Below are 13,522 nucleotides of genomic sequence, written 5' to 3' on the forward strand. Positions count from 1 at the left end.
ATTTATATATAGCATTTTTACATTAAGATTATACAGTAGATGGACAACGTTAGCCATGAGGTGGAGATAGTCGAGGATTTAGCAGCTATAGAGCCACATATTTTTTTCAGGTGCACACAAACATGACTAGATTAATGCTATTGTTGCTTCATGTCTGGTGAGAATTGAAAGTGTATGCTTTTATCTTACAGTGTGATATTACCACTACAGAAGCAAACAGATGGAGCTTTTTCTAGTTAAAAAGGGTCAAAAACAACAATAAAGATTCCTCATATATACAAAAAAATGCATCTCTTCCATTATTTCATTTGATATTGATTCTTAAGATATTACTTTCCTAGAAGCCAAATGAAAAATCTGCAGGCTGAGTTAGATAAGTGAACTTGTTCCAAATGCACAGGCAAAAACAAGAGTTTCATTTTCAGCCTGAATCTCTCTCTCTTTTTTCTTTTTTTTTTTAAGATTTTTCATTTTGAGGCAATTCCTGAAGCGACAAGTGACACACCATTTAATACAAATTGAAATACCTCCACATTACTACACTGAGAGCCACACAGAAAAGGGTTAACCCAAAAGAAAGAAGGTGCAGAAACAGCAGAACAACTTTAACACACATGTACACTGTGTCCTTTCCCGGGGCTCTTCGGCTCCCAGGAGGCAGGTGCATGGATGACTTCTGTGGCTTGAGTGTCAGAGGGCACATACAGACCACCTGATATCTCAGTGACCCATATGATGCAGCAGAGGACACAGGTCACAGCAGATTACATAGACAGAACATTATCACTGCAGTGTCTGTTATGGAGTTTTTACAAATACCAACACAAGGAGCAGAGAAACTGTGGCAAAGAGCTGAGGGAGGTTTGATGTAAAAATGGGAGAGGATAAAACACAATGAATTTGGAGGACATGTTGAAGACAGGAGGACATGCTCAAAGAAAAGACTGAGGCAGGAAGAAAACTGAGAGAAATAAAGCTGAGAGAGGAACAGATGGGAAGAGCAAAAGAAGAGTGTGAAACTGGAGATGGAGGCACAAAATGAGGCTGAAACCAAAAGGTCACCAATCGCTCCAGATTGCAAAGGGCCCTCTGCAACACTGGAATATTGATTGATGTAAAACAGACTGCAGCCCTCACATACACGTACTGCACTGTGTGCATTAACAATGGACAGATTCACCCTTTCATTACAGTAAAAACCAGATATCAGTGTTTGACAGAAAGGACACAATTAATTATTCATTACTGAGAACCGCAAAACTGATCAATATTACATTAGTTGTCGATGGGAAACTCTAAAAGGGATAGATTACTATTTTGGGAATTTCTTCTACTTTCTTCTAAACATGGCTCTCTCATGACAACACAGCTCAGTTTCCAGTTACAGAAAGAGAAAGGAGAAGAGAAATGGGGAGAAAATGGAAATGAGCAGCTGAGTAAGCACCTTACACGGTCCCTCAAAATGAATGAGTAAAGGTTTATATTTAAGAGTGTTTGTGTTGATAAATTTTAAAAAGTGATGTTCAGAGATTTTTGTATTAATTATATATTTTAGTCATGCTCGCAGGCAAAGGCTCCATTGATAGAAGTGATGGTTGGTTGGTCCAGACTGAAATGTCTCTACAATTCTGACATGAAATTTTGTACAGATATTCATGGTCAGCAGAGAATTAACCAGGGGATGAACCAGGGGTTAACTCCTGACTTTTCCTCCTGCAGGATTCCATTTCCATTCCATTTGGAGTGAAATATCTTGGCAACAAGATAGTTTTAACTGAATTCAAGGTTCATGCTTTCATTTTTTTAAATAAACAAACAAATAAATCCATAGACTTTCTTTTTTTCTTTTCAAATGTAAAATTATGAGAATTAACATTTCATCTGAATGTTCAATTTAGTTTTTCAGTCTAAATGCAGTTTCAGAGACATTTACACTCTGGAAATAGTCAATATTTCTAGTCGACAAAAATGATTGATTAACAAGCAGCTGAATGCAAACATTCACTGTTTTTTCAAATATGAGGCGTTATCCCTTTCCTCATTGCTTTAAAGTAAATGTCATTGGGTTTGGAACTGTTTGGCAAGCTAAAACAAACATTTTGAAGACCTTGCTCACTATTTTTCACTATTTCCTTACATATTATAGACAAATGATTGATAAATGACATTAAACTGTTGAGATTAATTGAATAATGACAGTCAGCTTTAGCTGGGTTTCCATGGAGAATGATTAAGCTGAATTGGCTTCCAGAAACACATATTTGAAACCCTAATGAATATACCTACTGTCTGCACTCATCTGAATACAAGACATGCACACACACAAACAAGCATCTCCATTATTGCTCAGTTTACACAGAGTGAGTACCGAGGTAATGTGAGAAGCCTGCACTCTTCCTGTGTGTGTGTGTGTGTGTGTGTGTGTGTGTGTGTGTGTGTGTGAGCTGTCCTGGTTTTTGCATGTTTTATTCATGTGTAATAGACACATCGAATCACGCACTAATGGCTACGGCCACATGCACAGACAGTAGCCCCAAATAAACACACATAGACACTGTGAATGTCAGTAATAGAATACAAATTGGTACTTATAGAGAGAGTGAGGGACATAAGATGGATTGAGATAATTACAGCCAAGGTGTGTGTGGTTCAATGTACATGCACGTGTGTAAGCCTTTGCTGGTCTGAGCGCCTGCTGCACTGTGCACAAACATGCCTCAGCTTGTTTTCATATTGAGCTTATTATAGAAATGGAAAAGATAATGAGCTATTGATCATCATCACAATACTCTTCAGTGAGGTGCGTGTTGCTGTTGGTGGACAAGGACGAGAGAAATGGAAAGAAAAATAGAAACAGGCATGCTGTAACAAGCCAGCAAGAAGCACAGGAAGAGCCAATGCATTTCTTTGGATGCTTCTCTGTATGAGTGCATGTGGTCTAAAGGCTCAGGTGTGATAGATGACCTCTGCGTCCTGCAGAGCATCTTGACTTTCCAAGACAGTGGAATTGATAAAGCCCTGAACCCTGGCATCACACTGTGCTGGCTGTTAGAAATAAACTGCAGCTGTGATTCTCTGGTCAGCTAAAACTGATAAAAGCCAGCTATTTTTCCCAAAATGGACCTCAAATAATAAGGTCTGACCAGTTTACCTCTGTGTGTGTGGGTGTGTCTGCGTGACTGAGGGAGACTGAGAGGAGACTAAGTGCGAACAAGTGAAGTAGGCACCACTAACGATGGTGACAAATTAGAAGAAGCAAGGTCAAGAAAAAAAATGTCTGCAGGCTGTGAATGGCTGGTTGAGCACAAATAATAATTACAGTTCTAAACATAATCATGCAAACAACAAACACTGTGTCCCAGTAACATCAAGTGAATACTGAATTGGACAAGCCAGCTCGGTGGCGTAAGTCTATCTGATACTGCCCTCTGTTGTCTAGACAGACAAAGTACAATTTGTGTGTTTGTCTTCAAAGCAAACAGCTACAGGTTCAAGGATAAAATGCAGAAAAGTATATACATGTCACTGACAATATATCAAAAGGATTCGGTTGTTTTTATGCATGTACATCAAAATTACTTGCCATGAAATGTAGTATAGAGTGATTTATGTACTTTTCAGACTCCAGCTGATTGAGAATCAGGGACATTGTCAGTCAGGGTCAGCACCTCAGTCCCAGGACCATGAGGGCAAGTTAATTAAGTTTAGTTTTATTGATAAAATTTCACATTTACACTGAAAACAAGTAAATGCAAATACAATGTATCTAAACGTTTGTCTTGTTTTCTAGAAAATCTATAATGAATGCCTGTGATGGCTTCTGGTATTTTATCAAGGCGTTATTATGATATATTACAATCATTTCTTGAATAAATCATCGTCTCACTCGTCTTGTTTGAGCTGCAACTAACAATTATTTTCACAAATAATCTGTTGATAATTTTTGGATAATACATAAAATGTCAGGAAAAAGGAAATTTTTAGTTAGTTCCTTGAATCTTCAAGTTACGTGTTTTTCCTAGAGTCCAGGACCCCAACATATTTAATGTATAATGATATAAAATTGAGAAAAGCAGCATATCTTTGCATTTGAGAAGCTGGTACCAGTGAATGTTTTGCATTCTCACCATTTGGCACAACTTCTAACTACTGTCTGAAGTGATGAAGTGCTGAATATTTCTTGAACATAGAGCTGCTCCAGTATAAAATGCCTCTGCTCACCTGATTTCTAAAATATGACGGCCATTAAAACTTTCCTACTGTTGCTGGTTCCATTTTGTTACTTGACATAAAAAAAAAATGTGTCCAAAGGTGACTTTTTCAAACGCTTTCTAATGCACCAATCCTCTGTCATAACTGTTCTCTGTACCTTGCTGAGTCGAGTCAGGGTGCCATTGGGTCGGTCTGGGCGGTCCTCATCAGAAAGCCGCCCGCTCCCAAAGCTGTCCATGGAGTGGGAGGAGATGGTGTGGCAGAGTTCCTCGAAGGAGTAGTCCCTGTCCCGGCACTTTTTGATTTCGTGGAGCAGTTTGGACAGCTCGCTTGTCACAGCATCATCTGGGGGAAAGGAGGAGGAAGGTATGAAATATATCCACCTGCAGCTTCAGTATGAAGCCAGTTCCTATTACTGCTGGTACAAAAGTGATAAAATAAAATTATATAACTGCCAAAAACATACACCTGTCCCTATAAAATGACCATAAACTGTGAGGTTTATTTTCTTTATTTCTTTCTAACTAAACAGACTGTATAGTTAAAGAGGACTTTAAGAGACATTAACTTCCTCTATCCTGTTTGCCTGATTTAACACCAGAATCAACCTTTGGAGAAAGCAGAGACAGAGCACCTCCTCTTCCTCTCTTCTGCTGATGCATTCAAAGTCGCATTCAGGCACATTCTGAGGAGCAAACTGTGCTAATCACTTTCTCTCGCTTCCCTCCAAGAGTCTCCAAGGTAATCAAGGTAATTATGGTATCTGCTGACAGTCATTGAGAGAGAAGAACGGCTCAGCTGGAACTCTTGCGCTTGTTGCAATGTCATGTTCAAAACACAGGGGGCAGTGCTGGATAGGGAAAACACATGGCTGTTCAAGAAAGACAGTAGTGGTTTTTCTCCACTGAAGGAGCTGCTCTCCATGGCTGCATTTATATTCCATTTTCTGTCCACATTGCAAAAAGTAAACAATGATTCAGATCATATTCAGAGATGTATTGTTACTACAAAAAATTACACATAAATGCACAAACATCGACTTCAAATATATTTTGGATTAAAGATAAAAAAAAATCCTCAAAGCTGCTTAGTTGATCCACAGAATATTTTCTCTACTCTACTGATTTTTTATGCTGATACTTCTTTCAGAGATGTTGAGGCAGATTTTAAAACATACTCTGAACCTCATGCAAAATGTTATGGATTGTCATTTCACATCTCCGTGGCTGGTTTCTGTCCCTTTCTCAGGCAGAGAAAGTATCTCTGGCTCCTCTGATTTGATTGAAACCTTTCTGGTCATCAAGCAATAAAATGTCTCTGTAATCACATTGAATCACAGTGTTAAGCCATTTGGTTGTGCTGTGTTGTTGCATTATTGTGAAAGTGTGTGTACTCACTCTTGTGTCTGAGGGAGGGGGAGGCAGAAGGCGAGGGGACAGAGGTTCGAGGTGCTGGGACAGGACACTTGCGAACAGGCTCCTCCACGATACTCCTCCTCTCCATCTCATCCATCATGTACTCTACAGAGACATGGAGGCAAGGGGGGAGGAGGGGGTGAGAAGGTGGGGATGAGATGTGATTAAAGCAAGAAAGGAGCAGAAATATGTTGGGGAGAAAAAAGTAGAGAAAGATGCACAGGGCAGAAAAAAAATGTAGAGGGAAATGTGATGGCAGAGGGAGGTTGGATTAGAGGGAGGGGAGGGAGAGCATTTCAAAGGCATTTTATTGGATCAATATAATAGTACAGCCATCAGCATGGTAAACAGATTGTGCTGCATTCAATTCACACTTTTCCCCACACCACAAATTCACTTCACAGCTTCTGCTAATAGAGCACTCGGCTGTTCATAAAAGCAAAAGATAAGAATTATGTGGGAAAAGAGGAAGAGCGAGGGAGGAGGGAGAGGAGGACAAGGAGAGAAAGCAGGTCCAGGTGTGTGGGCAGAAACTAAGTAGAAGACTGGGTAATAAACTTGCTTAAGTGAGGCATTAGGAGCTGAAAATACACAAACACGCTTACGTAGTGAAGTCATGTGGCAGCTTCCCTGCAGAGTCCTAATGAGGAACCCTGTTAATGTCAGGAGAGTGTGTGTATATGTGTGTATTTCTACTACTATAAATCCTGGCATTCGTCTCAATAATTATGATACACAAGCACATTTGCATACAATTATACTGACTGTGGGACTGTGTATCAGAGTCAGAAAAGAAGGATTAAGATGATTTGACAGTTTCATTCCTCTGTGCTCATACATCTGCAAATCCTTCATAAACAACACAAGACACACAGCACTGTGGTACATAAGCAGTTGCTGCTGGGCAATAAAAAGTGAACTGAACAGTAGGACGAATCATGTGCTGTAAATCAAATGAGAACCTATTCATAATGAGGTGCCTGTGGCAACCACAAAGCCCCTCAGCTGGTACAATTGAGTAAATGACAGGTCTTTGTGTGTGTGTATGTGTGTGTCCTTTTCCATCTCCTCTCCAACAGGAAATGGCGTGCAGCTGATCTTTTCACCAAGTCACAGCTGTGTCCTTTCTCTCTCTCTGTCTCTTTCTCTCTCTCTCTTTCTTCCTCACTCTCACACTTTCAGTCCCCTATTTATGCTGAAGTCCAAATCTCTTTTTCCAGCTCTGGTTTACTGGGATGAGATTTTGATGGCCACTATTCCTGACCAATATCTAATATCACATGGTGTTCTGACATTTAAAGAGCTACAAGTGGTCTATTCAAGTCTATAAAAGTGTCTTCATTGATTATGGACATCTTATACTCTTTTACATGCATAAGTACAGTGCTCATTGTATAATTTCAACTACTCTAAGTCACAAAAAGACAGAGATTTTATTTGCACTGCTCAGGATTTGAGCAGCAGAATTGAAATGATGCTGATGAAAACACAGAGATTCAGATGGTTTTCCCTTAATGTTCTGGACTACAATATACCAGACTCTTTCAGCACTAAACATAAAATGGGTAACTGGAATCACCAATTACAACTAAATTGCTCTGCCCATTGCATCACTGTGTTTTCCCTGGTCTCATGTCAGCTTTATGTCTGTTATTTTCTCACTGTGGCCAATTTGTAACATTCTTGGGATTCAGTCGATGTTCCCCTTTCTATCTTTGCCTCCTTGTTACGACCGATTCGCTGTTAATTTTGGCTCTGACATATTCTCCTCATCCCTCTATCCCTCCATTTCTGTCTGCCTTTATCTCACTCTCCTTAAATCATCTGTAACTACGCGCCTTTCACACACCCACAGATTACACAAGGACAGATAGTGAAGACCTCCAAGCCACAGATTATAGCGTTCATACTGAGCCTCATAATCACAACAGGACAACACAGTCTTTAGAAGGTGCAATCTGGAGAATCTTTGGGTCCCGAGGGACTGCGGAACAAACTCACACTAACAATCATTGGTCACACACATAACACACTGCAGTCAACATGAGAGCGAAAACAGGATTTTTAATGAGGAAGAAAATAAATGTCAAAATTCAACTTATTTTTCTTTTTCTGAAATAGACTAGTAGTAAGTAAGATAGTAACTGCATTAGAAAAGTGCTGTTATGAATTTGCATCTTTACTGACAGCTATTTTAATTATTGATTAATCGCTGCAGTTTTTTTTCCAAAATACCAAACACTCTCTAAGTCCAGCCTCTGAAATGTGAGGATTTGTTGCTTTTCTGTAGTACATAGTAAACTGATTGCCTCTGGGTTTTAGACAATAGCAGAGGATTTGACACAACCCTGTATTGTGTGCATATCAAGGACAACATTTACACGGCTGTACATTCTCCCACTGTAGCAACAAAACACATAGAGGAGCTTCCATTGTTTCTCCAATGGAAAATAAACTTCCTGGAAAACAAAATTTCTCCATTGGATCATATCCTCTTGCAACAACAGTCACAATGTCATTTTCTACATCTGTATGCTAAAAACCTCTGAAAATGAAGACAGCCAATTGTCCACATTTGTACAGTGTATACAACGCATTGGCAAGATTCATTAAGTTCACTCTTAGATGTCACCTACAGCTGTCAGTTGTCTCTTTGAATAGGTAACAACTCTGTTTATGACACACACAGTGAAGTGACCTACTGATAGTTAATGCTCTTGTATCTACAGTGTACCGTACATCAACAAAGCTACAAACCTATAGATGTTGTTGTACCTCATTTACTCTACATTAGTATTCAGATTTTTTGCTCCTGCGATGACCCAATTTCTCAAGTGAAATTCATCAACATCTAAAGTACAGCGTGTGTGAATGTGTGTGTCTTACCTTGGATAAGAGCAGTGATCTGTTGGGATTTCGGTGCAGGATGTTCTCTCAGGATCTCCAGAGCTGTTCTCCCCTGACTATCTCTCAGATTGGTGTCGATCCCTGAAACACACACACACACACACAAACACACAAAATGAGCACTGACAACAGGGTAAGCCACACCACAGCATCCATGGGACAAGATAAAACAGCCCCTAACTTGCTCAATTTCAAATACACTACAAATACAAAGAATAACACATATAATAATACTACACACAGAGTCACTCAGTGACAAAACTTCAGTCGACAAAAGATGGATGAGTTGCAGTCAACAGAGGTTGAACGTGGGATTTTATTAATTCATGAAGATTCTTCATTAACAGCTAACACACTTTTCAGCAAGGTTTTTTTTTTTGTGGAAAGAGGATAACACACTCACTCTCACACTTGACAATGTTAAACTGCAATCCCAGACACTGACACACTCATGAGAGCACAAAACAGAGACAGACAAAGACAAGGCTCATACACAAACTCAAGTGCATGCACTCACAACACACACAAATGCAAACTCAGACACAAACAAATACCCAGACTCATACGGAGAATCACACAAACAAGCTCAACGGTGAGCAGGAAAATAAGGCTTTTTGAAGTCAATTTTCACGGGATTCTTAGATTTTCTTCCACTGTAAGTGCTCATTTACCTGACTGCTGGTCCGTTTAATCCCTTCCTGTGCTTATCGAGCCAATTCCACATGAAAAATAAATGTCATTCCAGTCACTCTGCTGGGAACCATAAGATATGAATAAAAGAAAAATGAATAGAAACTGAGAGAAGGCACATTTGAACCTGATGTGCCAGTTTTCTTTCTTTCTTGCTTTCAACACATTTTACTGCTTCTCTCTTACTCAAAAGAATTTTATTTTTCCCTTGTGTTTTGTATGTTTATTACACATACAAAACAGAATAAATAAATTGGAGAATGAGACTTAAAGCCTCAGAAAGGAGTCTGAGCTTCTATTTCCACATAAATGAACTTTGACACTTACTAAATGAATTGGTTAAATAAAGGGTACTAATTCTCACCACTTAACCCAAAACATGACATGAGGATATTTTTGGGGTGCTGAATGTTTATTTCAGCATCCTCAGCTGTTTCCATGCATGGTTCATGATTGACAACAAAAGGCTGGCTGCCCATCCTGTCTCTCTACAACCCCCCAACCCACTTCCCACTCTGCAAAGATATGTACAACGTTGGAGCTGTGATGGGTTAAAGTTCAGTGGATCAGCCCAGCACAGCACTGCGTTGATCCAGGAAGTTGAACAAAATCAAGGCCAAAAGAACATGGGCACCAAGAGGAAGCCCTGCAGGATACAGGAAGTGCTAAGGGAAACTGGGTGGGGAATGGCGGTGGTATCAAAGGACAACAGTGTCCAGGCTCTATCCGCTTTGTGTAAGGGGTGTAAATGTACAAAATGTGTTGGGGGGGTTTTATGATGATAGTTTTGTACACTTTTGTAGTTGTATTCTTGAATAAACTGAGAAAAATGCACCAAGCTTTATTAGGAACACCATACTAATACTGGATAAGACATCCCGTTGCTCTCAAAACAACTTCAGTTTTTCATGCAATGGATTCCACAAGATGTTGCAAACTTTCCTTTGAGAGGTGACACAACCTTTTCTTTGTGACATGGTGCATTATCATGCTGTAAGTAGCCATTAGAGGAAAGGGATGCACGTGGTCATCAACAATGTTCAGATACGCTGTAGCATTCAAATGATGATTGAGGCATTAAGGTGCAGAAAATGTGTGAAGAAAACATTCCCCACACCATTACACCACCACCACTAGCAGCCTGGACTGTTGGTACAAGGCAGGCTGGGTAAAAATCTGACCCTACTGTCAGACTGCCTCAGCAGAGATCCAGATTCACTGTGAGCCTGTGCCCACTGCAGCCTCAGATTCCTGATAGGAGTGGAACCTGACATGGTCCTCTGCTGTTGTAGAGCATCTGCCTCAAGGTTCAACATGCTGCTCACCAGTTGTAAAGAGTGGCTATCTGAGTTACCTTAGCTTTTCTGTCAGTTCCAACCAGGCTGGCATTGTTCTCTGACCTCTCTCATCAACAAGGTGTTTCTGTTTGCAGAAATGCTGCTCACTCAGTAGTTTTTCTCTAGAGTAAACTCTAGAGACTGGAATATCAGGAGAGATACTCAAACCAACCAGCCTGGAACCAACAATCATGCCACGGTCAGAGTCACTAAGAGCACATTTTTATGTTTGATGTGAATATTAACTGAAGCTCCTAACCTGCATCAGCATGATTTTATTCACTGCACTGCTGCAACTGCACGAATAAGCAGGTGTACAGGTGTTCCTAATAAAGTCAAGCAAGATCATCAAAATGAGACACCAGATAACATATCCTGCTGATTGGACTAAAGAGGGAAAAAAGAAAAGAAAACTGAAAGTCCAGGATTTTCTAACAGCGTAACAGAATGCAGCAGACAGATGCCTGGAGTTCACCTGAGGGCAATTTCAACCCACAGTCTGGGAATAAAAAAAGAAACACATGGAGCATCTAGCTGCAGGTAAAAATAGGATGGGAAAACAAGGCAAACACACACACACACACAAAAACACACTTAAAGTTTTTGTTTTGCCGGGATACATTTATAGTCCCACCTGAGTCAAGCAGAAGGCGAACTACATCCATCTTCCCAAAGAGAGCTGCCTCATGGAGGGCACTGCCATTCTCTGTCTGAGAGAGAGAGAGAAAGAGAGGGAAAGAAAGAGTGAAAACAGAGACAAAAATAGACATCAAAAATAAAAGTGGACTAGGAGCATAATGGGTATTACAAAAAAGCCACAGGGATTAAAAGGGCAGAAGAAGACAATATTTTGATTTGATATGATTGCTCTTTCACTCTAGCAGTTAAATGAAAGAGATTCAGCGAGATTTAAAAACAGTCACATTTTCTCGCCTGCAAACAGCAGGAGGCCACACCGATTTCAAACCATTACACAAGCAGAGGGAGCCTGCGTGGAAACGTCCCAATTTCCCTCACCATACGCCAGCCCCTATCAGCCTCCAGTGCTATTAATGGAGATATTACAGATATGATGCAACACATGGAAACTACGGAGGGAAGGGCATCGCTAAGTGCCTCATCTTGGATCAGTAGTGATGAGAGAGATGATTACTCTAACAAGGCCAACACTCAGGAGCCACAATACAAAAAAAAAATTAAAAAAACACACACAGCTGTTTAATCACCCTGCGTAGGGGGGTAAGAACAAAAATAGAAAGATTTAATGCCACAAGGTGTAGAATTTTTATGTGACCACAACATCTTATAAATTATCCTGATGGTGCAAGTTTTTGTTTGAAAAAAATACATGTGTGTTCAGCAGTAAACTCAGCTGCTACAAGGGCTACAAGGACTACTTTTCATGAGTACTGTGGGTCCACTATATAGGATGTACTAGACTAGACACTTAGGCAAACAGATCTCCTGTACTTTCAAGGTCATGACTATAAACTTTATTTCAAAATGACATGAATAATATTTAACATACAAAATGATTATAGCCATATCAGTGCTGACACTCGTGTAGTTATGGCTCTAAAGCTTTGGGGACAGTATATTTCTCTGTCTCTATTACACACTGAAAATGCTGCCCTGTGCACCTTGCTGGAAGCAATGACAACCATCAGGGACAGTACAGACTTGAACCTGAACTTGACCCATACTCATGCATACTGTATGCTGTATGATAAAAAAAGCCCCACTCACACATGCAGCAACATACATAATATGCTGAATGTGTCGCATCCTTCACGGTTGGCTTCCTGACAACACAGATGAAAACCGGGATTGAACCACACTCCTGGGCTTAATGAAGACAAATTATTTGGGCGACAGCCAGGTCTGCTGATACATACGCGGCCGGGAAATACAACTCAACACAACGCTGCACCAAATCAACATCCACTGCAGGGAATACTAAACTTACTTCAGTCGTTCTGTTTCCTCTACAACAAAAGTGTCATCACCACAGAGAAAGGGCTGATGAGGAGACGAGGCAATGTGCCAGATGCAGCAACGCCCTTGAAAAGTTAAAGGTCAGTGGTCCGGTTATCGTTAGAGATTATTTCAGGTGTAAATCCCAAGTTGCAGCGTCACTAAGTGTATCAACTGTGGATGTCTGGCTTATGGAGCCAATCTTTTACCCACATACATGTGAGAGGAGGTGGGAGCACAGGAAATGATCCACCCCCTTTTCCTCACACGCACACACACATACACACACCACTTGCCCTCTTGACCTCCCCCCTTATGGTCATCTCTATACCACTTCCTGTCCTGTTTCCCATGGTGATTGTGCGGTGATGTCACAAGGAAACGAGGAAGGCGATTCTCACTCTCTAAGAGCTTCCGGGAATTGAGAGGCAGATGACTTTCTGTTTCAGAGCTGCTGGCAGAAATGTAGCAGTCGCTTGTTGATGTTAGGATGATGGGATGAATGTAAATTCTTAAGTCCACTTAGAAAAGGCAGAGCACTGTGTTTATGTGTGTATGTACAAGCGTATGTTTATACTAAACTTGTCTTGGCTACCTGCCCACCCAGCAGCAGGTTCCTCCACAGGGATTTCCCCTCGTATTATGGAAACCGAAAAGCAAAAAGAGAGAGATACATAGAAAGACACAGAGTGGAAAGAGAGAGAGGGTGATCGTGCCACTTCTATAAATTATTCATTCACACTCAGACAGACCTATATGGCTTGACTCCAATTACTGACCTGTACTATCATTCTCTATCTCTCTCACACACACACACACACACACACACACACACACACACACACACACACACACACACACACTATCACATGCACACAAAGTGCTTTCAACTCACCACAATTTACAAGGTGGCCATCTGTGAGTTGCCCACACCATCCACTCTGTACTCTCAACTGTATGGTTCTGAACTGTGGCCTTACACAAAAT

At 40.5% G+C, this 13,522-nt stretch overlaps 1 protein-coding gene across 9 annotated transcripts in view; it reads right to left on the reverse strand.

The window, feature by feature from the left end:
• anks1b (ankyrin repeat and sterile alpha motif domain containing 1B) overlaps window positions 1–13,522 on the reverse strand; it is a 215,312-nt gene that overhangs the window by 126,149 nt on the left and 75,641 nt on the right. For all 9 annotated transcript variants that reach the window (XM_051077885.1, XM_051077884.1, XM_051077890.1 and 6 more), the window contains exons 6-9: window positions 11,196–11,271; window positions 8,514–8,615; window positions 5,610–5,732; window positions 4,370–4,557 (exon numbers count right to left, since the gene is read on the reverse strand). In XM_051077885.1, coding sequence (XP_050933842.1) covers window positions 4,370–4,557; window positions 5,610–5,732; window positions 8,514–8,615; window positions 11,196–11,271 — 489 coding nt within the window. The remainder of the gene's footprint in view (window positions 1–4,369; window positions 4,558–5,609; window positions 5,733–8,513; window positions 8,616–11,195; window positions 11,272–13,522) is intronic.

This window comes from Lates calcarifer, linkage group LG18 (genome assembly GCF_001640805.2).
Source record: "Lates calcarifer isolate ASB-BC8 linkage group LG18, TLL_Latcal_v3, whole genome shotgun sequence".
Lineage (NCBI taxonomy): Eukaryota > Metazoa > Chordata > Actinopteri > Centropomidae > Lates > Lates calcarifer.